The 26908-nt window shown below is 40.2% G+C and overlaps 2 protein-coding genes and 1 non-coding gene across 4 annotated transcripts in view; 2 read left to right on the forward strand and 1 right to left on the reverse strand.

Moving 5' to 3' along the window:
* Positions 1 to 4008, forward strand: LOC117301616. Its single transcript, XM_033785637.1, has one exon. The coding sequence runs from the start codon at positions 1616 to 1618 to the stop codon at positions 2474 to 2476; it is 861 nt and encodes a 286-aa protein (XP_033641528.1). The 5' UTR covers positions 1 to 1615; the 3' UTR covers positions 2477 to 4008.
* Positions 4009 to 6718: 2710 nt separating this feature from the next.
* Positions 6719 to 26908, forward strand: part of LOC117301426 (lysosomal alpha-glucosidase-like) — a 118215-nt gene continuing 98025 nt past the window's right edge. Inside the window, exons 1-3 of one of the 2 annotated variants that reach the window (XM_033785410.1) lie at positions 6719 to 6913; positions 14855 to 15247; positions 22408 to 22553. In XM_033785410.1, the coding sequence (XP_033641301.1) occupies positions 14870 to 15247; positions 22408 to 22553 (524 nt within the window). In that variant the 5' untranslated portion in view covers positions 6719 to 6913; positions 14855 to 14869. The remainder of the gene's footprint in view (positions 6914 to 14854; positions 15248 to 22407; positions 22554 to 26908) is intronic. The other variant, XM_033785409.1, reaches the window with a different exon arrangement.
* On the reverse strand, positions 7541 to 7613 carry Trnan-guu. The gene has a single exon. It is a non-coding gene; the product is annotated as a tRNA-Asn (tRNA).

Consider the following 26908-nt stretch of genomic DNA (forward strand, 5'->3'; position numbering starts at 1 on the left):
ACTGTTATTTCCTAATTATTATTACTTCTTATTTTAATTTAGTTGTGTATTGTGTATTATTATTTTGGTTTTAATTTAGTTCGTCCGGTTGGTGTTTCTGCTCTTGTTTGGCTATGAGGGGTTTAAAATTATTTTAGGGTAGTTTCTGTCTGTACAGTTTTGTTACTTGCCTTGATTTGTGTTTCAATAAAATTGTAGTGGTAGCAGTGATTAGTAACAAAAACAACCCGATAGTTCAGAGGTAACCAACCACATTTGTACTCTCATTGCATGTTGGTGTCGTGTGAAAGCTTGCGAAATCTCTGAATGTCATCCCAATTGAGGTGAATCGCTTTGGTAGTTCTGAGGACTTTTCCAACACAGTTTCTCAGTGACATTTCTGCCAAGGTGTCAACATCCGAAAATTTGTTGTTAAGCATCAACCAATTAAATGCAACAAGGTTAACTAACTTCATTATCTGAGTTGGCGAGAACTTGGCCTTCCGGTCTTCGCCTCATCCTTTGGTTGCGGGACAACGGTCTTTCTCCTTATTTTAGTCTGGCGCTCCATGTTTGCAGGATGACAAATATCTCCAAAATGACGATAGCCAGTCCAGTCACTGTATAAACACTCGTTTTTGACAATGAGGTCACGCTCTAGTGGATTACATAACAAATCCATGACTGTTCAGCTCAAGCGCGTTCCGGCTTAATAAGGCGTTACGAGAGATTTAGTAAGTAATGCAGTTAGTAAAGCGATAAGAATTCATCGTGAGTAATGCGTAAGGGCTTACTAAAGTCTTACTAAGTGTTACTAAGAGCCACGTAAGTGAACGATTTATGAAGGCTTCGAGAATACGGCCCCTACTTCTCAGATCCAGTTATTCCATTGGATAATTGCAGTGACTGAAAGCTATTGTACCTGTGCTTGTTTTGATTGGTCTGAGGTCAACTCGGAAAACCAATCAAAACACGGATATGGACAGCTTACTTTCAGTTGTCTGCATGCCGTGTCCAAGTGTGTACTATGTTTACAGCACATGCATGTGCATGATGTACATTATATGTACAAGTTCATGTACTTGCATGTTATGTTGGCAGATAATTTGACTATGTATCTCTATGTGAAATGAATGTAGGTCAAAGGTGACGATAAAAGCTGGCTGGAGGCCGTCAGATGTTTAGGCTAATGATTACCCAGCCAGCCAGCCGTACAAACTGGCCACTTTGGAGCTATTATGGAAATATAATTTTTTTGTTTATGAACAATAAAACAATTTTTTTTAGTAATTGTTTTGAAACCTTGCATGGTGGAAATCTCTATAGAAATGTTTGCAGTAACGCTCTCTGTCCTAACTCTATACACCATGTAATGACTATCTCTAATGAGTTGGGGTGGTTCTGAAAAGAACCGTTGGTTTCAACTCAAAGTTTCGATCAGTATGTAGAATTTCTAATCGTTTTCGCACGACAAGTGCGAATGCGCGGTATTTTGTATTACGTAACAGTGCTGACTATAGTCTATTTAGCTCACTATTAAGCTCACTCTCGGTTCAACAGTCAGCCTATACACACGTCCAATTCCAACCATTACACACTCGCATTCCATCTGCCACACCTTAGTTGACGTAACACTATGATGTCCGTAGATGGTAATCGGCCAAACCAAGGCAACCAGGAAATCCTCCAGGCTATCCAGGCACTAACCAACTCCCTTGACGTAAGAGTTGAAAGCGCCTGCAAGAAGCAGCAGCTCTCAGCAGACGTACCCACCTTTAAGAGAGAAGGTAATAAGCAGCAGTACAACCACTGTGAGAAGGTTCTCTCACTAGTCGAACAGGCCGCACAGAGCATCGACTCCATCGACATTGCCAAAGCCTGCCTAACCGACATCAAAAAACTCGTAAAAGAACGGCAGAAGCTGATTCGCATCGCCGACCGATCGGAGCTAGGTTGGGGTGTGGTGAAAGAGTACATTGCGGACGACCTGGCGCATCAAGCGTCGAAAAGCGGACCAAAAAGGCAGTGGGCAGCCGCAGCTAAGAGACCGGCGCCCAAAAAGAAACCAACCACTGGCAAATATGCACCACTTATATGTCTGCTTTTCCTACCAGGGCTCCTGCCGCTTTTCCTGCCCAACGACGACCATTTTTTCGTCAATACCGAAGCCTCCTCGACAACCGTTCCTGCTTCCAATGCGGCTTTCACGGCCACGTTAGATCATCTTGCCCCTCCCTACAAGCTCTCCAGCGTCAACACGGACAACAAGGATCAAGACCAACCGATACCAGGAACGTCTAGAGAGTGCGAACACAGCCAGGGCCATTCCGGGGCTCCCAAAGGAGTTAAAGTAAAACTCAAACCATGTCTTCCTTTTTGGAAAAACGTTCTAAAAGCCAGCGAATTTGTCGTTGGTGTGATTGAATCAGGCTATAAGATCCAATTTGTTGTGAATCCTCCCCCATTTTATGCAAAAAATCAACAGATCAAGTCTTGATCACCCTGCATTTGTAAAAGCTGCTATTTCAGAACTCTTTCGAAAACAATGCATTACAGAAGTGGATACATTACCCCATTGTTGTAACCCCCTTACCGTTGCAAAAGGAAAGAAACTTAGACTGGTCCTCGATCTCCGCCACCCAAACCAATTCATATTCAAAACAAAGTTCAAGTACGAAGACCTCAGGCACATATCACATGTACTGGATTATGATCAATACTATTTCAGTTTTGATTTATAAGTCCGGTTATCATCATGTAGATATTTTCCCGCCACAACAAACTTATTTAGGTTTCACTTGGCAATTTGAGCATGGCCCTATGAGATATTTTGAATTCTGCGTTTTACCTTTCGGCCTGTCAAGCGCATGCTGCTTGTTCACTAGGCTCACAAGACCATTAGTCTACCATTGGCGGGCGCAAGGGATTTGTTCATCCATGTGCATCGACGATGGTTTAATTGTTTCCCCCAATCTGCTTTCAGCATTGCGTAATTTAGTAATTGTCAAAGAATCAGTTATCCTCAGCAGCTTTGTCCTCAGCAAAACAAAGTGCATACGGCAACCACAAACTTCAATCACTTACCTCGGCCTCATCATAGATTCCAGCGCACTCGCATTTTCGGTTCCAGCCGCTAAAATTGCAAAGCTTCAAGCGATTCTTCACGACACATTATTAGCTCATCACCATGCAAACCCATTCAATCCAGATCGCTAGCACACGTCACAGGCAAACTAATTTCCATGAGCTTCGCCCTAGGCCCAGTTACCCACCTTATGACACGCGCCATGTATCGCACTATAGAGGGCAGATATTCCTGGTCAGATTGCGTCCACATTTCATACCCCGTAGCCGCAGAGCTACAATTTTGGCTAACCAATCTTGACGCGTACAACACCCCAACATTCCTGTGCTTAGCTCTGCGCATTGATCATAGCCGTAACCCCAGACAAGTCTTGAAAGGTTTTTGCTGCTCAGAACTCGGCTATTGCCAGAAGTGCATATAATTAATATGCACAATTTGGAACGTTTTTTAACAAAGGATATGGCCGATTTGAGGCTTGTGAACGGCTATTTGCCACTCAACCGGCAATTTGTCGCCGGCCAAGTATATTATTGACTAATCAGTGTGCTATTTGATGTATGCTGTTTTCGTTCATTTTGCAACGCACCGTCACATTACTTTACCCTTTCTTTGCCGTCCTCGTTAGCAAGGTTGACTAGCAACTTCACCAAAAGTTCACCAAAACCAAATGTTTGAATTTGTGATTATTGTGTTTGTTTTTTATTTGTCCACTTGAGGTAGAAATAGAATAGAAATAGACTTTCTGACGTAAGAATGGAGGAAGAAAGCTCTTTCTCCAGAAGACGATCAGAGCATACTGATCAAAACGTCGAGTTGAAACCAACGGTTTATTTCAGAACCACTCCAACTCTTTAGACATAGTCATTACATGGGGTTACTGCAAACCTTTCTATTTAATTGTTTGTCACGATTTATATGTTTAAATAAGGGAATCAATGTGTGGTGAAGAGGTTTTAAACTAGTGGTTTAATCCCAACGAGGCCTGGTTCTTGATAATTTTACTGAGACGTAGTAAATTATCAAGAACCAAGTCTTGGCGGGTTTAAACCACTATAGTTGAAAAGGAATGAAGAAACTGTCATATAAGAACAGGTGCAATGTTTCAACACTTTTTACTGGTCATAAACAAAGGTTTATACACACCCACGTGACGCACTCTCCATCAATAGGAATAGCCAAACTGTCTGAGGTATTTATGAATAATAGATTAAGTTGTTTAGGGGTGTCTCCGCCTATCCCATTTTGTGATGCAATCGAGGCAGACTTTGCCTCGATCGAACATCGACCCCCCCTCAGATTTGCCTGCAATGCGTAGAGTAAACACACGTGCAAGTACATGCAAGTCCAAGTCGTGAGTTTGTACGTTTTGAAAAACAACTAAAGATGGGGGTCAGTTTGCAAAGTGGTGCGGTCCGACGTCTTTTGAGCGCTGTGCAGCAAACACTTTAAGCCGTTGTGCTTTGAAACCAGAATACACCACACATTTGACACGAAGAGAAAATTTTTCTTAAACATGACGCCAGCCCAACAATTTTGCCAGCTAGTGGGAAGTCGAAGAAGGTACCTGAAAGACCTGACAAACCTAGAGGATCATTTGCCTAACGTGAATTTTTTGGGGTAAATTTCAACTTTGAGGGCATGTTTTTAGCTTGCGCCAAGCGTCATGATTTTTGGGGGCACTGCATGCGATTCACCGTGCAGGGTAATCCGAGTAGACCATCCGCACAGCAGCCATAGTGACGTGTGTGCAGTCTGCTCCAGGACCGTAGTTCTGTATGGGGGCATCATACCGATTAAGTACCCAGACCTAGTGTACGGGGCCAGACGTCACATTTTTTCTCTTAAAATATCTCGCCTTGATTGACGTCACAAACAGCGCCCTCTCGGGTCGGGCCTACTCTTTAATTTGTTAATAAAATTAAAACTAATTTTTTAGAACCTTAGTTTTACTGTTTATTCACATTCCACTCATCAAAACACATATCTTGGTGACAACAGCTTTATTTTGAAAAAAATATCAGTTCCAGGTGACTTTAAGTCCTTTTGTAAGTTAGCATGGCCTGAGATTTTTAGTCCCCAAAGTGGAAATTTCCACTCGGATTTTTGTCAGATTTAAAAACTACTGGCAGCATGGCCCAGACTTTCTGATTGAGAGCGGTTGTGGATACATCTTTTCATTAGTAAAACGGCTGAAGTTTGCCACAGGCCCAGTGGCCCATTTTTATCATTTATTTAGTGGAGTTTTGCCTCATTTTCTTTGAATTGTTGCTGTAACCTCCATATACCTGTACTGTGCGGTAATTAAAATTTATTTTCTAATCTACCTTGTGCCATTTCACAATTAATGCTCATCCCCTACTTTCGTTAGTAATATTTGACTATCATGTGAATGTAGTGCTCACGGCTCCTGAGTTTTCTGTTACTTTGGTGCTGAAGCACCAATGAACCAATGCAACCCCCACTTATTATATTTTAGCGCTTGCTGGTTCCGCTAATTGCATTGTATTTTATTTCATCGTATCGTCTATTTGTAGAGAATTCAAAGTTATTTGCCTCACCCGGGCGAACACAATGATGTGCAAACATACTATTAAATTCATTTAAATTATCAGGAAAGGCTATAAACTCTCTGTGTGCATTATTTTTAAGACAACTATAATTGTTTACTGGCATTTCGTAACTGGCTGTAGCCCCAATTTTTGGAGTGTGGGTGTCGTTACAGTTTTACAGAAGAACACGCTACACGTACACGATTGGGTGAAATCTTTAAGCCACTAGCCGAAGCCGGTCTTAAAGACAGTGGACACTATTGGTAATTGTCAAAGACCAGTCTTCTCACTTGGTGTATCCCAACATATGTAAACAATAACAAACCTTTGAAAATTTGAGCTCAATTGGTCGTCAAAGTTGCGAGATAAAGATAAAAGAAAAAACACCCTTATCACATAATAGAATAATAATTATGTTTAATATCTGGGCAAACGGATAATTGATACTCTTTTTTTTACCAGTGACCCCACATTTTTATTATTTTTGTACCAAACAATACATGGTCGAGTTGTTATTGTTAAGTAAATTAGAGTAAATCTTCTAAATAGAGCTGTATAATGTTTTAACTATTTAATGTTTAATTTTTTTTGTTTTAACCTGTTATTTTGAATAAACTAAACAGACAACTTCTAGCTGGCTATACATGTACACTAGAGATCATAATATTTTTTTTTCACAAGAGACAAAGTCTCGAGATAGTCACTAAAATATATATGTTTATGCAAGTATGGCTTCACTGGGGCACAACACTTTCTGGTGATAAATGATAATTGATAAATAATTATAGAATCGCAGAAATTATACAGGAAAGTTCGTGTAAACATGACAGTAACGGAGGTACGAGTTGACTTGGGTACGAGTTGACCTGTTTCGGGTCGCTCAAAACCGTCGCCTTGTCTAGGCCATCCGTCGAGTTGTCTGAACCGTCGAGTTGTCTGAACCGTCGACTTGTCTGAACCGTCGAGGTCTGAACCGTCGAGTTGTCTGAACCGTCGAGTTGTCTGAACCGTCGAGTTGTCCGAACGGACGAGTTGTCTGAACCGTCGAGTTGTCCGACGGACGAGTTGTCTGACGTTCCCTGTCGCAGTGCTGTTCGCCCGGCTAGACAGTGACGGTCTTTGACTTGATTCTAAATTGGTAATTTTGATGCTCATCAACACACAGAGTACCATTCACACACGTACAAGTATAGTAACTTACTACCTCCAAGAGGGGAAGGAAGCACCAACCAATGTGAATGGTGTTCGCTTTAGTCTGTGCGTTGGTTGAAATTCCATTTTGGCAAGTTTTAATGATCAGGTGAGTGAGCGGATTTTATTTAATATGAAAAAAACTACTCCTACCTACAGAACTAGAACTATGCGGTTTCGTTCCGCTTTCGTCTCCCGTAAGTTACGGGTAACGATAGCGGAGCGAAACCGCATAAAAAACATATAGTAGGAGGTCCTGTTTTCGACTTTGTGTGTCCCTATTTTATTTACCTGGTGTCAGGACACTTCGTACCTTTGCCACTTCGTACCCTGGACACTTCGTACCTTTTGAAGGTACGAAGTGTCTTTGGACACTTCGTACCTTGGACACTTCGTACCTTCCCTTGAGACACTTCGTACCTTCCCGTGAGACACTTCGTACCTTCCCGTGAGACACTTCGTACCTTCAAGGAAACAAAAATTATTTCTAATATAAAATTAATAAATCAATATTTCAAATAAATAAATCATAATACCGACTGAAAGCATGTAACTTAAGAACAACTTAAAAACACTTACAAGAAACACCCAAACACTTCACAACCCCAAGGATATTCCACAAATATTTTTAACAGTAATCATTATTTATAATGAACTTCACTTTACAGTCCATATCAAATAAATAAATCATAATGTTACAATATTAAATTATGATTTTTGGGGTTGAACAAAGAATTGACTAGAGTGGGATTCGAACCAACGACCTCCGGATTAACGTGCCGGCGCTCTACCAACTGAGCTATCTAGCCCTATATTGGCTCAGTTGGTAGAGCCAATATAGGGCTAGAACTAAGATAGCTCAGTTGGTAGAGCGCCGGCACGTTAATCCGGAGGTCGTTGGTTCGAATCCCACTCTAGTCAATTCTTTGTTCAACCCCCAAAATCATTTACAAATTTACCCAGTCAGTTTCCCTTGTGGTTTATATTGATAATATTAAATTATGATATTTTAAACTTCACACTGACAAGGACTTTCACATTTTAGATATTAAAAACAATTCATGAGGTATTCTGTTATATACTTTTATAATTTTACTGAAGGTACGAAGTGACTCGGCTGACGGTACGAAGTGACTTATCTGATGGTCACTTCGCACCCCGCCCACGGTACGAAGTGACCAATTTGGGTACGGTACGAAGTGTCCCGAAGGTACGAAGTGTCCAGGGTACCCTACTTACACGTAAGAAACAGCATAGCCCCACCAAGTTTCGGCGTACACTCATATTATATAGGTACTTGGTACTTCTATACTATAATAGCGCTTAAATCGCGTGGGCGCCGCCTTTGTTGTTTGGGCGCCGCCAAGTTGTTTTCATGTCAAGTGGTGCCCGCACCATGCTAAAATGATGCGTCCTGGGGTAAATTTCGGGGTACCCGAGGGTTGGGGGCATGTGTTGTTTAGTGACGTCACAGTCAAGCGTGTAGTAACTTTGAGATTAAGGGCAGGCGTCCTTTGTGATGTCACAGTCACAGCGCGAGCGTCCAGTAACTTCGCGTGTACATACAGTAAAGAACAATGCATGGGGGGTGGGGGTGGGGGGTGGGGGTGGGGGGTGGGGAGGCACGAGGACAGGACGAAGACTGGTGGGGGTTAAGGGAGAAGGAAGGGGCATGCAGTGTGGTATGTCTGTTGGAAGAGGGCAGGTAACGGCAAAAAATGAAGGGAACATAGTAAAAGGGCAATGAAAGGGGAAAAAGAAAAAGGGACTAATGATGACATTGGACAGGGAAAAAATAAACTGGACAGAGAAAAATACACGAAATGGAGAACAACCTGACTGGCGGGAACCACGCCAAACGGGGAAAGTTATGGGACGACAAAAAGTGCAAAGAACAATTCACGGGCGGGATGACGGGAAGGAGGCACGGGTTAGACTTGGGACGGGGATAGGAGGTAGGAGCACAAAGTGGTATGTCTGTGGGACGGGGGACGAGGAACGGCAAAAATAGAAATGACGGGGAAAATGAACAGGGCTGGGGTAGGGATTGAACAAACATAAAAGGGACTATCATGATATGGGACATGGGACATAAAAATATTAAATTGAATGGGGGAAAATCAAGCCCATGAAACGGGAAAGGACCACAAACGGGACCTGTGCAAAACTGGAAATTAAGCAAAGAACAATGCCAATGCACAGGATCGCGGCGACGGGAGGCACGGAGGCGTGGGTTAGATATAAGACGGGATAGGGAAGGGGCTCATGGTGGGACAGGGAGTTGGGGAAAAAAATGAAAGAGCTGGTGGAGAGGGGGAAAAGAAAAGGGCTTTGAAAACAATACAGGACAGGAAAATATAAACTGAACGGGAACAAAATAAACGAAACGGAATATAAACGGGACTGGGAAAGAACCACTATTATATCGAGGACCCGCTGGAAACTGGAAAATATGGATGGCATCGCCAAATAATGCCGAAACGGAAAAACAGACGGACAAGTGTACGATTTCACAAAGCACTAAGATTCATCTTAACTTAGGATGGGTGGTTTGCCACAGTGATTTGTATTGTGACCCTGCCCTAAGCTTGGGCGATATCGATTTATTTTATTCACGATATATCGCCGACAATATTTCGCGATATTCGATATAATCGCGATTAATGAAATTTGACATCATCAATCTTCAAACTCCAAGTGAAAGTTGTAGAAGAGACAGTCATAGCTTAAGAGAGGTGTTCTAATGACCTATTCTTCTGCTTTTACTCCAAACCTATGGGGTGCAAGATGTCTCAGCTAGCAAATACATCGCAATATTTAATCGATATTGCGATATATCGCGATTATCGATATTTCGATTAAAACCAAATCCATCCGATATCGAAATCGTTTCCAAATTAATATCGCGATATTCGATAATATCGTGATATCGCCCAAGCTTACCCTGCCCAGCCACTTTAACCCTCCCCTGTACACAGCGCTACACTTGCAGCATTTTGTACGTAGAGCTTTCTAGTGGTTAGTTAATCCCTTTACAGCCCCATTTGGATGGTGGGAAAGTGACGTCATCAGCCAGGTGGATAAGGTGCCAAAAGAAAAAGATTAAAGGTGCACTTTTTACAGATGCAAGAAAAAGAAGAAAAAAAGAAAGAATTTAAAGGACAATATTTCCATGCAGAGGTGTGCATAAAATCGACTTGGAGTGTCCCTTCTGACGACTCCTTCTTGAACTATGGGGTTTCGTTCCGATATTGTCTCCCGTAAAGACGATAGTGGAACGAAACCGCATGGATCTAGGAGTAACACTCCTAGTAAAAGTAGCTGTTCAATAATTATATCAAGGTCAAGATAAATTCTTTTTTTTTAATGTATAAAGTATAGACCATGGAATGTAATGTCAACTCGAGCGGCCTAAGTCTTCAATGCAGCTAAATTAAATTAGGAACTGACACAATAAAGAAAATAATTGTTTTGAAGCAATATGTCTCATTTAAGGATAATGGTTTATTTTGATGGATAACTCTCTGTATGGCATGGCGCCACCACTTTTTGACTTATTTTTGCAAAAATGGATATATCAATTGAGGTAAATTAGATACTAATTATTTCATTTAGAATAAAAAAGTGGTGATGCCATACGGAAACTTTTCCATTTTGATTATTACTCTCGTTTGCAGATTCAGCTCCTTTTAAAGACAAATGATACTAACGGTAATTGTCAAAGACCAGTCTTCTCACTTGGTGTATCTGAACATATTCAAAAAATAACCAACCTGTGAAAATTTGAGCTCAATTGGTCGTTGAAGTTGCAAGATAGTAATGAAAGAAAAAACACCCTTGTCACACAAAGTTGTGTGCTTTCAGATGCTGATTTCAAGACCTCAAATTCTAAATCTGAGGTCTGGAAATCAAGTTCGTGGAAAATTACTTCTTTCTCGAAAACTACATCACTTCAGAGGGAGCCGTTTCTACTATCAACCTTTCCCTATTACTCATCACAAAGAAAGGTTTTATGCTAATAATTATTTTGAGTAATTACCAATAGTGTCCACTGCCTTTGATGATTATGTCTGAGATTCTTTCCTTTTATTAACATTAAACAATTCCATTAAACTTAAATCAAGCCTTGGGTTTGTAATTACTGACCTGTTCTTTGGATACGCTCCTTACTCCAAGCCCGCCAAATCACTTTTAAAAACGCAGCCTAAAAATGCCCACTACCTGGCGTGAACTGTCAGTAATTGCGTCCCAATGCGACTGTTTCGCCATAATAGCTAGATAATGTGTGTGTGATAGCAAAGATCTTATTTGTAGGCGCTATGGAATTCCATGTAGGCCTCAATCAAGCAAGCCTCAAATTACCGATGTGGGTCTACTAAAAATTCCATATAGGCCCCTAAGAAACTCAACTTTTCTATATGGACCATGTGAACGTCTGCAATTCGGACCCTGAAATTTTCAAAATGAAAGCTATTTTGTTTTTAAACCTATTGTTAAAAACCAAGAGGTAGGCCTATTTGCATGATTTTACACAATTTTGACAGCCGATGCCCGGCCTTTCAACCAAGAGCCAAAAACACAAATAAAACACACCAGTTGATCGTCCCGATTAAAACAAAAAAAGGAGGATGAGGGCCTTATTATTTATTATTTACTATTTTTTTTCGAGATGGCCGCTTAGTATTTCAAATCAAACAGGCCACCAATTCTTCAGTTTGAATCAACCGCAAACTTATTTTATTAGTTGCATGAGCACTTGTGCTAACACTAACGGGGTTGGATAACACTAAAAAAATTTGCAGATGGATTAAACAAAAATAATAATAATAACAAATAGTAATAAAAAGGATGCGGCCCCAAAATAGGATGCGGGCGAGTACGATCAACTCGTATTTTTTTTATTTGGCCTAAGTCGAGGTTGTTTCAGATTTGGAGTATCAAACGTCAGTATTGTTAAGGGACCTCAACAACCAATAGAGGTATTTTAATGATCAAGTTTTCATATTTGCAGGAGTATTTATTTATCCCTGTTGAATGCGCAGGTAGTGGGGAATGTTGACAAATGCTTTAACAGCGAAGAAAATCAAAATTCGACATTGAGAAAAAGAAAAAATTGCGACTTTGGGATCGCCATTTTTGTCTGTCCGCGTGAAGTTATACTGTGCAAAATAAACGTCAAGTAAATGACATCGGCTATTTACTGACGTTGGAGAGTCCATCGGACGGCTCCAGGTGGAAAACCAAATGTATCTGAGGTGATAAACAACGGAAATAATCTTTTAAACTCGTTTTCATCGTATTTGACATTTTTCTAATTGTGGTTGTGCAAGGTCCATCAAGGATGCTGACATCGATACTCAAAATCTTCTACCTTGATTTTATAGTTGAAAGGCATGGGTCGTCAAAGTTGTGTATGATATCATGCCAGGTACCTCTTATTAGAATGTAGGCCTTCATAAACAAAATAGCTTTCACTTATCAAAATATACAGCCCAGCTAAGGGTCCGATATCAGATTTACAAATGGTCCTTATAAAAAAATAGTATGTCACATGCTGATCACATGGTGACTGCTCTATATTCTGACATCCCATAGATGTTCCGACACCCCTATATATGTTCCGACAAATCAACCTATATTCTGACACCCCTATATTCTGACACCCCTTTATTCTGGACACCCTTATGCTCGCGAGAAACTCCACAAACATTTTGTGTTAGCCATTTTTCAAGAAAAAGTGTGCGAATGACACATGGCAGCAACTTCATCCATAGACGTACTGGTAACCTTTCTTTATGTAGTTCCCCAGAGGAGTTCAATTGACATGAAAAGTGTTATTCTTTTATTAGCAACTTTGGGTTGTTAAGAAGAAGGCTGAGTAATAGGGGGAGGGGTGGGTGGTAGGACTTAATGAAAGAAATTAAACATCGGCGCAATATACGCAGGGGAGGGGTGGAATTGTTATAAATTGAAGGCTCATGAAATGTTGTCGGCACGGACACGCAACTAACAAATAACAAGATATCGGTTATTTCATCAGCAGCATTTGGCATACTATCCTACCACCCTCCTCCTCTAACAACCCCCAACCTACTGACACGCCTCACTACACCCGAGGGGTTTCTCACACAATGGCCAACCCTAACAATAGCCCTGAGCCCGCCAACCACACACCCAATCAGAGCATTGATTGACCTGCAGTGGATCCACTGAACCCAGGTATAAATAAGCCCACTCTTCTCTTACCTCTTCAGTCTACTTAACTTTTAATAAATAGTCTAAATTCAACTTGTGAATGTTTCAACTTATGCCGGTTGAAATTAGCAGGGAAACCTGTTACATACAAGTTGTGTTTTTGTCTAGGTCAACAGAGTAGCAATGTGCGAAAATAACATGTTGGAACATAGGGATGTCAGAACATACATGTAGGGGTGTCAGAACATAGGGGTGTCGGAATATAGGTTCAGCTGTCGGAACATAGGGGTGTCGGAATATAGGGGTGTCGGAACATAGGGATGTCTGAATATAGGCTGAGTTGTCGGAACATAGGGGTGACGGAACATAGGGGTGTTGGAACATAGGGGAGTCGGAATATAGGTGTGTAACCGATCACACATCGATGTATGGGTAAAACCAAAATGACAGCCTATTACCCAAATCCAGTTATCATATTGCATGTATTGTAAAGTAAAATATTATCTGAGATGTTACCATAACCAAATCCCCTAATGACATTTTCACGGATGTTTACAGTAAACCCACCGACACCCATCAGTACCTACATGTACTCTCCAACAGTTGTCACCCTAGTCACTGTAAGAAGGCAATTGCTTACAGTCAGGCTTACGTATTAGACTTATCTGTTCCACAGATACCCTGTATAAGAGGCGCTCATCAGAGCTAAGGAAACACCTTGTATCTAGGGATCACAGCGAACGCAGGGTCCAACTTGCAATCAACAGGGTTCTCAGGGTACCTCGTCATACATTACTCTATTGACCACAGGAGCTAAAAAGGCTCCTACCAATAGAGTTGCGTTGGTCACAACCTTACACCCCAAACATGACCATCTTTCACTCCTCCAACAGGTTACACTCAGCAATACTTGAGGTCCCCATGGTTTCATTCCGCCGCCCTAAGAGCCTGGGTGACATCTTATTCAGGGCCAAGTTTCCCCAGGTACAATCTAAACAGCTAGCAAAGGTGATGACACACACCTCAAGCAAAGAGAATCACACTGGATTCACCAACTAAAGACAGTCCAACCCTTTGGACTGAACACTAGTGTTCAATAACTTCCCATTACCCTCCACTTCACTTCTGCCTAAGAATTTATGTGTTGTATCTACATGTAGGCCTATATTGTGTAACTAAAGTGTAAATAAACTCTCTTTTTTTGTCAATAAGTTTTTGTTATTATATATTTTTACTATAACTATCTCGTGTACATTGTAGTAACCTATATTTTTCCACAGGTCCCTCTCACCTTTTTTTAACAACATCCTATCTTTGATCTTGTTTTTCTCTAATTGATCATTGTTAGTTGCATCATGATGCAACTTACTCTCTTATCATACCCTTGTTTCCCTGCATGCATTGTTTTTGAACAATACATTTACAACTTTTATTGTCCAGGAGCCTATATCCTTTCATACTGTAAATCCATTGTCCTCACCACTTTACTCCTATATATATGCCTCTATGCATGAGGTACGTCACAGTGCTAACCCAAAACGAGGCGATGGGTGCAGCCACTGCAGGTGATGGGGAACGAACGCCCATAGCCTAATTTGGGGTAAGAATTATGACATCTTGCATAAATATTAAGAGAGGCGTATAATTGGTTCATAGCCACCCATTGTTTCTAAAATAGAAACTTTGATTTGCTATAATTTTCCCACTTCTCTCTGGATCCCTCCCTTAATCCGTTTCCCCTCTCTTTTTCTATAATTTCTATAAATGGAGTATGTGTTTGTTTGTACTTGTTTTATGCCTCTGAAGGCCATCTACTCTACTCATTATAAATTAAAATACTTTGTATACATTTCAGGTACTTGTGAACACTATGAGCACCAGCAGTAGGAGAATATGTCTCCTTTACATATTCTTGTCAAATCTTGTGATGACTCTTGGGATGCAGTGTTCTGGAATCAGACCATCTTTCCGCTTTGATTGTTACCCAGAAACGGGAAGTAATCAACAGAATTGCAACAAACGTGGCTGCTGCTGGTTACCATCCCCCAGAAATGACAGAGTTCTTGAAGGTGTGCCATCTTGTTTTTATCCAAGAGACTTCCCTTCTTATCAAATGGATTCTCTTAAGCAGACAGACTTCGGTTACAGTTTAAATCTAACGCGCACAACGAAAAGCTACTATGAGAAGGATGTGATGCAGCTCCAGATGGATGTATATTATGAAACTGCACAAAGGTTACACTTCAAGGTAAGCAACCACTAGACAGATAGACATTTACATGTATCGGGATGGGAGTTTTATGATATGCTTGCCCCTTGGGACCCTTGCTCTTAAAACAAGATAACCACAATGTTTTTCCAAAATGTTTTTAGTTAATGTACTTAATTAACATTGACCCAATGTAAAAATAGGAACAAACTTGCATAATGTACATACTTGTGTACCGACCGAAGAACTAAGTCACTGCCATGATGCTACCCGCATTAATGATGATAACTAGATATCATTATATATTTCGTTTGTGGTAACACCAGCACCAGGATTGACCGGGAATGTGTGAATGTACCACTTCATACCCATGAAATTAGGGAATAACAGTGCGAGGACCCGGTCTTCACTGCGTGGTAATGACCGGGTTGGTGGCTGGCGCTGTTAATGGACCGAGCCGGAAGCAGAGCTTCTCTATAATGTCAAGCAGAGCTTCTCTATAATGTCAAGCAGAGCTTCTCTATCCTTTGGATACTCACTAGCCTGCATGTATTGATACGTAACATTTTCAAAATGTAAATAAACCCCCCAAAAACTACATGTATGTGACACTTTTTTTTGCATTTTTAATGATTTTATCTTTTAATTTCTGCCCTAAATTTCCCCTTTCCATGTACCACCATTTTAATGAATTTGTGGTTTGAGAACATGTTTTGAACTCCTTACAATAAGGAATAACTCAATGAGCTTTGCCACGTAATGCCCTCTGTCGGCAAAAGTTGTCCATGTTAATAGATTTTCTCCAAGGCTGTGTGTTGTACAGAATCTGCAGGTGTAATGCTTAATGTGCAGCAATTATTTACTCCGTTCGTGAACGTGTACTGCAAAGAAGACTACATTCAATTAAATTCAGTTGTTTTATTGTCACACATGCACAGTGAAATTTAGGCTTGCGAGTCAAAAAATATTTTTAGTTACCTAAAAAATACAGAAAAGCCTTAAACCACAAAGGCATACAATAACAAATTAACGATATATGACATTATTCAAAAAGACAACAGTAACAAATTGAAAACCTGGTAAACAATAAAAATTATTAATAATTAAGTAATTTTATTGCACTGGGATAAAAACTATTGCGAGTACGGTTGGATTTGGCTCTGATCGCTCTTTATCGCTTACAAACTATTCACAGGGTGAAATTCATCCGAAATAATAGATCTCGAACCTGTACGGCAAAACACTTAAATCCAAAGCAGGAAGCTAACGACCAATAATAAAACTAGCAGTGCTGACTACACGATTGAGGCGTTTTTGGTCATCTGTCGTGGTGTTGCCAAACCAGACAGTGATGGAGAGTGTCAAAACACTCTCTACAACTGCCTGAAGTCTTAGCTGACACGAAAATGCCTCAATCTTCTGAGAAAGAACAACCGTTGCTAGGCCTTCCTAACAACGGAATCAACATGAGTCGCCCACTTAATATCATTTGTGACCCGCTCTGTCGTAATGAGGAATATCAAGTAAATTTGATTTTTGCGTTTATCATCCTATTCCTAATCCAAACAGGCAAATATTATCATTTTAATTCATACGATATCTGTCTGAAATAATGTGGAAAACATAAACGCCAGAAAAATTAATTTCACACACTCATAAAAATAATATTTGATTACGAAATGAAAAAATTATTGTTAACCCCGGCGTAGTCGGGACCAACAGTAGGACCAAAATGTACAAACAACCCAATGACAAGTTTAATTATAATGTGTAGACAAGTTCAACAATAATTGTGAAAATTGTTACCTGAACTATCAGAGCGATTTGCGTTGTTATTTCCAACTTGAATGCGAGTTTGTTCCGCAATGGCAGGGTGCAAAGCATCACGTGTTCCCGGGGCTATACAGTTACATCACCCTCGTCGCATCTGGTCGTACATTGACTCTGCTTCAAGACCAGGGAACAGATTTCATTCGCAATTTTTCTGTGTCTGTTTCTCATGATTTTAGCGATACTTCTCACCCAACACCAAGTTAAACTGAAAGATTGTTCCTTTAGCATTCAGAATTATTTGGGTTTGGAGTAATTCAACCTTGAAAAAACCCGAAATGAAAATCAGACACTGTTTTGTCGAACGACGATAAACATTCCACTGGATAAAACATGGTGGAGTGGCAACGAGCATTATAGCTTGGCTCTCTACGCGTGCCGTGTAAAACCTGTATGTATGTGTGTATGCTTGGGGCTCCCGTATGGTGGCGCGCACATAGTGGAACCAAGCTAGCTATGACATCACGTAGCAACAGCAATGGGTCGGGTAACGGCCTCGCTGCATAGATAAACAGACGCCTCGCTCGGTATGTAGGTAAAGCCATACTAATCTTGCGACGTAAATTTTTATGAATGAAATAGGTCAGGTGACGAAAACGGGTTTCCTTGAACTCCTGTAACAAGCTACGTAGTAGCCTGAACGTCTGACGTCATTCTTCGAGGCTTGTGAATAATGCCAGAGACCGGGCTAAAAAAATTTGGGCATCTATGTCGCTGCACCTGCATTGTATCCAATGGGAATCACTGGATCTAGCGGCAGCGACCTGTCTTTATCCTTGCGGATAAAGACAGGGGCCCAGTCTAGCAATGCAGTCACCCATGTACAGACAGGGGCTCAGTCTAGCAATGCAGTCACCCATGTACAGACAGGGGCCCAGTCTAGCAATGCAGTCACCCATGTACAGACAGGGGCCCAGTCTAGCAATGCAGTCACCCATGTACAGACAGGGGCCCAGTCTAGCAATGCAGTCACCCATGTACAAACAGGGGCCCAGTCAAGCAATGCAGTCACCCATGTACAGACAGGGGCCCAGTCTATCAATGCAGTCACCCATGTACAGACAGGGGCCCAGTCTAGCAATGCAGTCACCCATGTACAGACAGGGGCCCAGTCTAGCAATGCAGTCACCCATGTACACAGACAGGGGCTCAGTCTAGCAATGCAGTCACCCATGTACAGACAGGGGCTCAGTCTAGCAATGCAGTCACCCATGAACAGACAGGGGCCCAGTCTAGCAATGCAGTCACCCATGTACAGACAGGGGCCCAGTCTAGCAATGCAGTCACCCATGTACAGACAGGGGCCCAGTCTAGCAATGCAGTCACCCATGTACAGACAGGGGCTCAGTCTAGCAATGCAGTCACCCATGTACAGACAGGGGCTCAGTCTAGCAATGCAGTCACCCATGTACAGACAGGGGCTCAGTCTAGCAATGCAGTCACCCATGTACAGACAGGGGCCCAGTCTAGCAATGCAGTCACCCATGTACAGACAGGGGCTCAGTCTAGCAATGCAGTCACCCATGTACAGACAGGGGCCCAGTCTAGCAATGCAGTCACCCATGTACAGACAGGGGCTCAGTCTAGCAATGCAGTCACCCATGTACAGACAGGGGCCCAGTCTAGCAATGCAGTCACCCATGTACAGACAGGGGCCCAGTCTAGCAATGCAGTCACCCATGTACAGACAGGGGCTCAGTCTAGCAATGCAGTCACCCTTGTACAGACAGGGGCCCAGTCTAGCAATGCAGTCACCCATGTACAGACAGGGGCTCAGTCTAGCAATGCAGTCACCCATGTACGTGTTGACGTGTATAATTAGATAGATGAGGTCATTCGCTTCAAAAAAGTATCTCTTGGTGGCGCTTTTGCGATGTGCTTTGGGCAGCTTTCGCGTATTGAAAAGGGGTGATGTTTGTCTATTTTGGAGTTTATTTCCAAACATATTTTGATAATTAGGACAAAAACATGGCTCAGAAATCGTCTGTTTTTGCATCGTTAGGCCCTATTAATCTTTTGAGGAAAAGGTAAGACCACAGCAAGTTTAATCAAGATTTAGGCAACCTAAAATTGCAGAAATAAAGAATAAAAGAAATCAATAATTTTCAATAATTTTGCTGTTATGATTATGTTGAGTGTCAGCTAGATTACACGAAATCAGACTTTACTAAATATTCCTCATTACGACAGAGCGGGTCACATTTGATATGTTCACTCCTAGATATTTAACAGAATCAACAATTTCCACTTCAAATCCATTAATATTCAACGGCTCAACTTTGTCTGCATTTCTTCTAAAGTCTACAATATTAGTCTTTTGAACATTTAATTCTAAGTTGTTGTCTTGTCACCATTGAACTAAATTATTATTTCATCACGATGCATGAAATTATTATACCTAATGTAGTGTCGTCAGCATATTTTACCATAAAATTATAAACAGAATTTACTTCACAATCATGTGTAAGCAATGAGTACAGCATCGGTGATAAAATACATCCTTGTGGCCCTCCTGTTCTTAGGACTTTAAAAAAATTTCCAAATCTATTCCTCTGTGAGCGATCCAATAAAACATCTAAAATCTAACGATACAAAGATTGATTAAAATTCAAAGTTATAAGTTTGTTATGCAACTTAAAAGGAGATATGTTGTTTAACGCTGAACTACATGTATAATGTATGTATAATCCATATATAAAACCCTGCAATAATTAGGGACGTCCTTATCAAGGATCTGAGATGCTTTGAATAAAGACCATGATACTGCATCGTCAACTGCCTTGTATTAGCAAACTGGAAAGGGTCTCACATGGCAAGTTTTCAATGACCAATGAATAATTTACATCAAATTTTGCATAAAAGTCATTTCAAGATCTGAGAAGTCGTGGGGTGGCACGTCTGGTCCAGGTGCCTTATTTATTTTTAGCTGACGTACATGTAGCAAAAGACGAGTGGCTTTGAGTGTTTTTTCAAATGGGGAGGCGCGTTTCACTCATATCTTGTAAATGATCCTTTGGACATGTTGGACGATTAAAGCGTGTAGACAAGTAATTCAGTTGATCTGGAAATGTTGTATCGTCAGTGCTTGTCTTGACTTTGGTTTTGCATTTGTCGTCCGGGTTTCTGCTAAATTCGAACCCTGCATACTGTGTGAGCGCCGGACGTAACGCGCACGGAGGACGACTGCAACAGGGTCTGACACGATAATCAAGTGATGTTTTAAAACTTTGTACCAAAGTTCTACATGATACAAAACGTAGCTTCTGTTCCCCTGCTTACTGTACTAAAAGGTACAGTACAGAACATGTACATTGTACGGCTCCATTATTTTATAATATTAGATTACTACAAATTATTGACCTTTATCAACTACTTTGGGGTATGTATAAAGCTATGAATAACGCAGTGCCAAGTTGCATTAATTCACTTTTCACACTAACTTCAAACATCCATTCTCACTATACTCGTAGCACTGCTAAGAAAAACCTGTTCCTTTCCCGCCAGAGAACAACATTATACAAAAATAGTCTTGTTCAATGTGGCATTATGTTGTGGAATAATTTGAGTTACTCAATTAAATGTTCAATCACTCTTCCTGCCTTCACAAGAAAAAAAAGGAAAAAAAACTTCTTGATGCTTATTCGTAGATTTGAAGTATATAATTGTTAACTTACTCACCATCGTATATTAGCCTCTGTCGTGTATTCTGTTTGTCTAGTCTGTCTTGTGTTTTCTTTCTTCTGTATAGTATTTTATGTTGTTTGTCTGTCCATAGGTTAAGGCATAAAAGCCTCTGCTTCACCCTAACCTAATTGTTGCCCTACTTTAAAGGCAGTGGACACTATTGGTAATTACTCAAAATAATTATTAGCATACAACCTTTCTTGGTGACAAGTAATGGGGAGAGGTTGGTGGTATAAAACATTGTGAGAAACGGCTCCCTCTGAAGTGCCATAGTTTTGGAGAAAGAAATAATTTTCCACGAATTTGATTTCGAGACCTCAAGTTTAGAACTTGAGGTCTCGAAATCAACCATCTAACATACTGTCTAAATGCACACAACTTCGTGTGACAAGGGTGTTTTCTTCTTTCATTATTATCTCGCAACTTTGATGACCGATTGAGCTCAAATTTTCACACGTTTGTTATTTTATACATATGTTGAGATACACCAAGTGTGAAAGCTAGTCTTTGACATTACCAATAGTGTCCACTGCGTTTAAGCATGCTTTAAGCTTCCTAAAAATCATTGTAAACTTTGATATCCTAAGATACTAAGTAATACTGTAAACTACTCATAATTTGAATCTAATTATCAAACTTTGTAAAGTGTGTAAGTGTACATGTAGGCCAGCAATGAAATAAATGTGTGCAAATACAACAAATACAAAAATATCGGCTTGCAATACAGGTTTATGAATGTATATCCTACATGTAAGTACTGTTCGTGTTGGAGAAACTCCCACTTGGGGTCAAATTCGCACATGGCCCATTCATTATGGATTTAACGTCAATATTAAATGGCACAATAGATCAGTGGTAGGGTACCACGTTATGTCGCCCTTCAGCAATATTCCACATTTTTTGCCTTAAATGTTTTGTTTTCAGGAAATTGACAGTGATTGTGAAAATGTCTACCAAAGATTACAACAGATTTCTCACAGCTAAAAAAATATACATAACTAACTTTATGATCAACATTATTTCCTGCCAACATGTCTTGGTGTGTTTCTTTTTGTCCTATAGAAAATACAACACTTCCATTATTATTAAGGGAATCAATGTGAGGTAAATTATCAAGAACCAGGCCTCGGCGGGTTTAAACCACTAGTTGAAAACCGATTCAACACACTTTGATTCCCATTCATAAATACCTTTTCGGTCAAAACAAAAATAAACACTTTTTTGTAAAAAAGCAAAATAAATGCACAAGTTGTAATTGTTAAATGATTTCTTTCAACACAACACCCCTCCAGTTATGAAATGGTAAAGCCCCCCGCCGCCCTCGGGTAAACAACTCCATATAAGGGAATGCTGTGCGCTTCGTGCGTACCACGGGAGGTGGCACAACTGTTGATCTCGACCAATAGGAATGAAAAAGCTGTCTTATAAGCACAGGTGCAAGCTCGCATGTCACGCCCATGTTTGAACACTTTTTACTGGTCATAAATAAAGGTTTATACACACCCACGTGACGCGCTCTCCACCAATAGGAATAGCGAAACTGTCAGATGTATTTATGAATTTAATTTTATGAATCAATCAACCGATAACTTCGATCATTCACCTAACAGCCTCCCGAAAGGCTGCAGAAGGTGACATGTTTGCGATTGTAACTATAGTAACATACAATTTTTTAATCTTTTCAGATTTATGATCCCAAGGTCAAGCGGTATGAGGTGCCAATCACTACACCTAAAGTTGCAAAGAGAGCTCCTTTGACAGAGTATAATGTGCAGTTCTCCAAGTCTCCCCTGGGAATACTGGTTACACGTGCAAAAGATAGCACAGTTTTGTGAGTAAAATTAGTTGTCAAGACTTTCTAGATTAAGTTGTAATGTTCCTAAATTCAACAAAGAATTCCACGGATGATGAAGATGAAGCTATTCCTACTATAAACTAACTAAAAGGCACTGGACACTATTGATAATTACTCAAAATAATTGCAAAAAAATGTACTTGGTAACGAGCGATAGAGAGCTGTTGATAGTGTGGTTGGTTTCATGCGAGACTCGTTCAAGTTTGGAAGTCCAAGGAGAAGTCCAACCACTGGGGTGAAGGTTTCCCTTATCCCGAACCCAAGTTGTACCTCCGACCCGAGGAATACTACAATGTACGAGCAGTCCCAGGCCAAAGATGCAGGCTCGTTTGGGTGGAGAGCTACCGCCTGATTGGTAACTGATTTGTCTGTTGCACTTTTGGGGCAGAGCATGGCAGGGTATCTTTCTACTTGGGTTGGGAGAACATCTCCGACACAGCTCAATGTGTAAGAACTCTTTAATTGCTTCCTGGACAACTCCCTTTCTCTTCCTTTAAAGACACTTGACACCTTTTGATAACTATCCAAGACCAATCTTCAAACTTGGTGTCTCATCATTTGCACAAAATAACAAAAAACTGTGAAGATTTGAGCTCAATTAGTCATCGAAGTTGCTAGGTAATAATAGAAGAAAAAACACCCTTGTCACAAGAAGTTGTGTGCTTTCAGATGCTTGATTTTGAGACCTCAAGTTCTAAACCTAAAGTCTCGAAATCAAATTCGTGGAAAATTACTTCTTTCTCAAAAACTACGCCACTTCAGAGGGAGCTGTTACTGACAATGTTTTATACAATCAACCTCTCTCCATTACTCGTTACCAAGTGAGATTTTTTGCTAATAATTATTTTGATTAATTACCAATAGTGTCCACTGCCTTTAAATTAAATTTAAAAATTTTATTGGAAAATTACTCCTAGACTCCTTAGGCATGATAGATTTGCATTGGGTAACCGTGACCCCGATTTGACCTCTACTTCCGGGTCAATCAGAAGTTGGACCATATCTCAAGAGTTACACAACCGATTTAAAAATTTTCTTCAGTTATGGACCTCTTAGGCATTAAATTTTGTTGGGGAAAAACCGTGACCCCATTTTGACCTCTTCTTACGGGTCAATCGGAAGTGGGACCTTATTTTAAGAACTACACAACCGATTTTCAATTTTGTTTGGGTTATTAAGAGAGTGTACCAAGTGGTGATTCATGGGTTCTCAGATCTTCTTCTAAAAAATTAGAGTGATACATCATCATACCAAACGAATAAATCCAAAATTTTAGGTTGCTGACGCTTTTGGTTTTGGAGTTACCAGTTATCAAAGTTTCGGCCTAAAAGCCCTCGAGAAACGAATAGTACATTCCCTGTAAACACAAAAATGTGCACCAAGGTCATCCCAACAAAAGTAAAACACTTTTTGAAACCTCCAGTTGGGCTCATAACAAAAGTAAAAAAAAAAAATTGGGATCTCGTTGGCGCATCATGTTACGCGCACCTGAACCTTTGACGAACAGTGCCCTCGTGCCATTTTCAACGCCTCATAACTCAGCGCGCCTATAAGATCCCATGAATTGAACAAGTTCAAATGAAAGAGCTTGCATCCCTAAAACATCCCTAAGTGCAAAGTGCATGGGATTTCGTTGGTGCAGAGAGATAATAGAGGTCAAAGTTCAAATTTTACCAATATATTGCATTTTCGCACCTACGTAACTTCGCGCGCCAACAACAAAATTTTTTTTTATGGCAACTGGGTATTGGAACAGTTTTCATCTAATGACAAATGAAAAAAGAATCTTGGGATCTCTGCAACTTGCATGTCAAAAGATTTTTTGAAAATTTTCTAAAGTATTGTCATTCCACACATTTTGGCCTAAATTGGCACAACATTCACTTTTTTCATCACTGTAAGTATCTATGCCAACACCATAACTCAAAAAGTACACCGCCGATCTTGAAAATTGTTTCAGCTATCTAGTCAGGTCCTGTTAATGTGATTTCTGACATAAAATTCTGGACATAAAAGTCACCATGACGTCATGTATTGCACGTTTTGTGTCTTTGTACAAACACAATGGCTCTTCAAATATATAAGCTTTTAACTGGTCAAAAACATAATAACTTCAATATAATTTGTCTGTTAGTTTCCTAAATATCATAATATGTGTTGAAAAATATACTGATTCTAATAAGATTTGTTTCAGTCCATAAAAACAATCAAGGTACATGTACGTCTAAAATTAATTAATAAATTAAAATCTTGCTTGACGTCATGGGTACAACGTAGTACTTCATAAACTAGGTGCAGTCACTTTCATTACAATGTTAAATCTTCTCTGTGGTTATTGCGATACATTGTGTACATGTTTGGACTAAGGACTTTATTGAGGAGATTCTAAGACGATGTCGTGTCTTTCTCATTGTTTAAAAAAAAATGATTTAATTCGCAATTAACTAACCACGTGACCCTCATTAGCATATTAAATTAGAAAATCATTGCAGCACCATATCTCAAGAACTTCACGGCCGATTTTTCAACTGTTTGTTGTTAAAGACTCCTTGGGGGTTGGAGATTAATTTGAACAAACTGTGACCTCAAGTTGACCCCTACTTCCTGCGTGCGCTAAAGTGTTTTTCGGGCAAAAACACGCCCATTTTATGTTAATTGCCCACGTTCGTCCTAGGAAAAAAAAATACGCCAACCGGAAGTGGGACTATATATCAAGATCTACACAACCGATTTTTTTACTTGTTCAGTTATAGACTCCTTGGCATTGCAGATTAGTCTTTGGTAGCTGTGGGCCCATGTTGACATTTACTTACGGGTCAACCGGGAAGTGTGACCTTATATCAGGAGCTACACAACTTTTTTGAAACCTTTTTTCAGTTACAGATTCCTTGGGCAATTAAGCACATAATCCAAGCGAAACAACACGGAACAGCTTCGTGTTTGTAATATTGTCTAGTTTGTTTGTGTTTTTGTTTTTGTTTTTTTGTCACTTGTTTGTTTGTGTTTGTTTGTTTGTTTGTTTGTGTGCTTGGTTGTCTGTAAATAGTCAGGTGTGGTAGCGAAATTACCGTTACATGGCGGACAAAAGCACCATTTCGGCACAGGGCTTTCTGAGGGTCTATCAATTAATATTAGCTGAGGTGCCCTCCGTAATTTTTAATTTTTTTAATGTAAATCAGAAAATTTTAGAATGGCTGCCAAATATGAAAAAATTTCATGGGAGTCATTAAAAGCTCAGGGTGGTTGCCATATGTGACTTAAAAGTAGTTGGACATATTAATAGTACCAAACGTGATTTTGTTTTTGAAAATGTAATTTCTTAGATATTCAACTTTCTATCACTGGGATATCTCTCACATTTTCGAGAAGGCACAACATTTTTTTGAAGTTGCTTCAGCAGCAAGTGTCTTGTCATGAAAGCATCTATCACTCATAAAAACAACAGGTTTTCTGTGAGCCCAAACGCTCCACCTGAATCTTTCACAATCTTGTTCTCCTGCTCATGAGCTTGATCAAAGGGATCACAGAGAAATAATTGTTAGTGGTCTTGGAAAGGACCAAGTGAAAAACTTCTCAAACTCATCATTGATAGAGCAAGGACTTCATCTCTGATGCGCACAGCAGGCAACCTCCGTGAGTAGTTCACATGGTCCAAGGCAAAGAACAGCAGTTGAGTTCCTGCAAGACAATCAACTGACAGAAATCAAGAAATTGCTTGCCAAATCTCCATCCAAATCCTGTGAGCTTGACCCAGTTCCCACTTTCTTATTAAGGATTGCTGTGATGTTCTAGTTCCTTTAATTACTCATTTTGTCAACAAATTTCTCAACACCGGTGTTTTCCCCACTTGCCTTAAAACCTCTTACATTCGCCCTCTCTTTGAGAAAAGTAGCTTGGATAAGGAAGTTTTCAGCAATTACAGATCCATTTCCAATATGAGTTTTCTAGGTAAAAGTATTGAACGAATAGTGTCATCTAGATTACAGGTATTTATGCGGGTCAATAATCTCACTGATTCATTTCAATCTGCCTACAGACCAAATTACAGCACCGAACACAAAGACATTCTTTCTGGGCTTGATCAATAAAAAATTACAGCTCTCATTTTCCTTGATTTGAGCTCAGCTTTTGACACCGTGGACCACTCTATCCTTTGCTCTTGTCTGCCTCAGAATCTGTCCAACTTGATTTCTTTGTTCCTCAGGGTTCTGTTCTCGGCCCGCAGTTGTTCTCTAATGTACACATTCCCTCTTCAAGAAATCATTCAGCGTCACAACCTTCAATATCACACTTACGCTGATGACATTCCCTCTTCAAGAAATCATTCAGCG

Source organism: Asterias rubens, chromosome 17, assembly GCF_902459465.1.
Source record: "Asterias rubens chromosome 17, eAstRub1.3, whole genome shotgun sequence".
NCBI lineage: Eukaryota > Metazoa > Echinodermata > Asteroidea > Forcipulatida > Asteriidae > Asterias > Asterias rubens.

Coding starts and splice junctions, on each gene's coding strand:
- LOC117301616 (XM_033785637.1), top strand. CDS start 1,616: ATGATGTCCGTAGATGGTAATCGGCCAAACCAAGGCAACCAGGAAATC.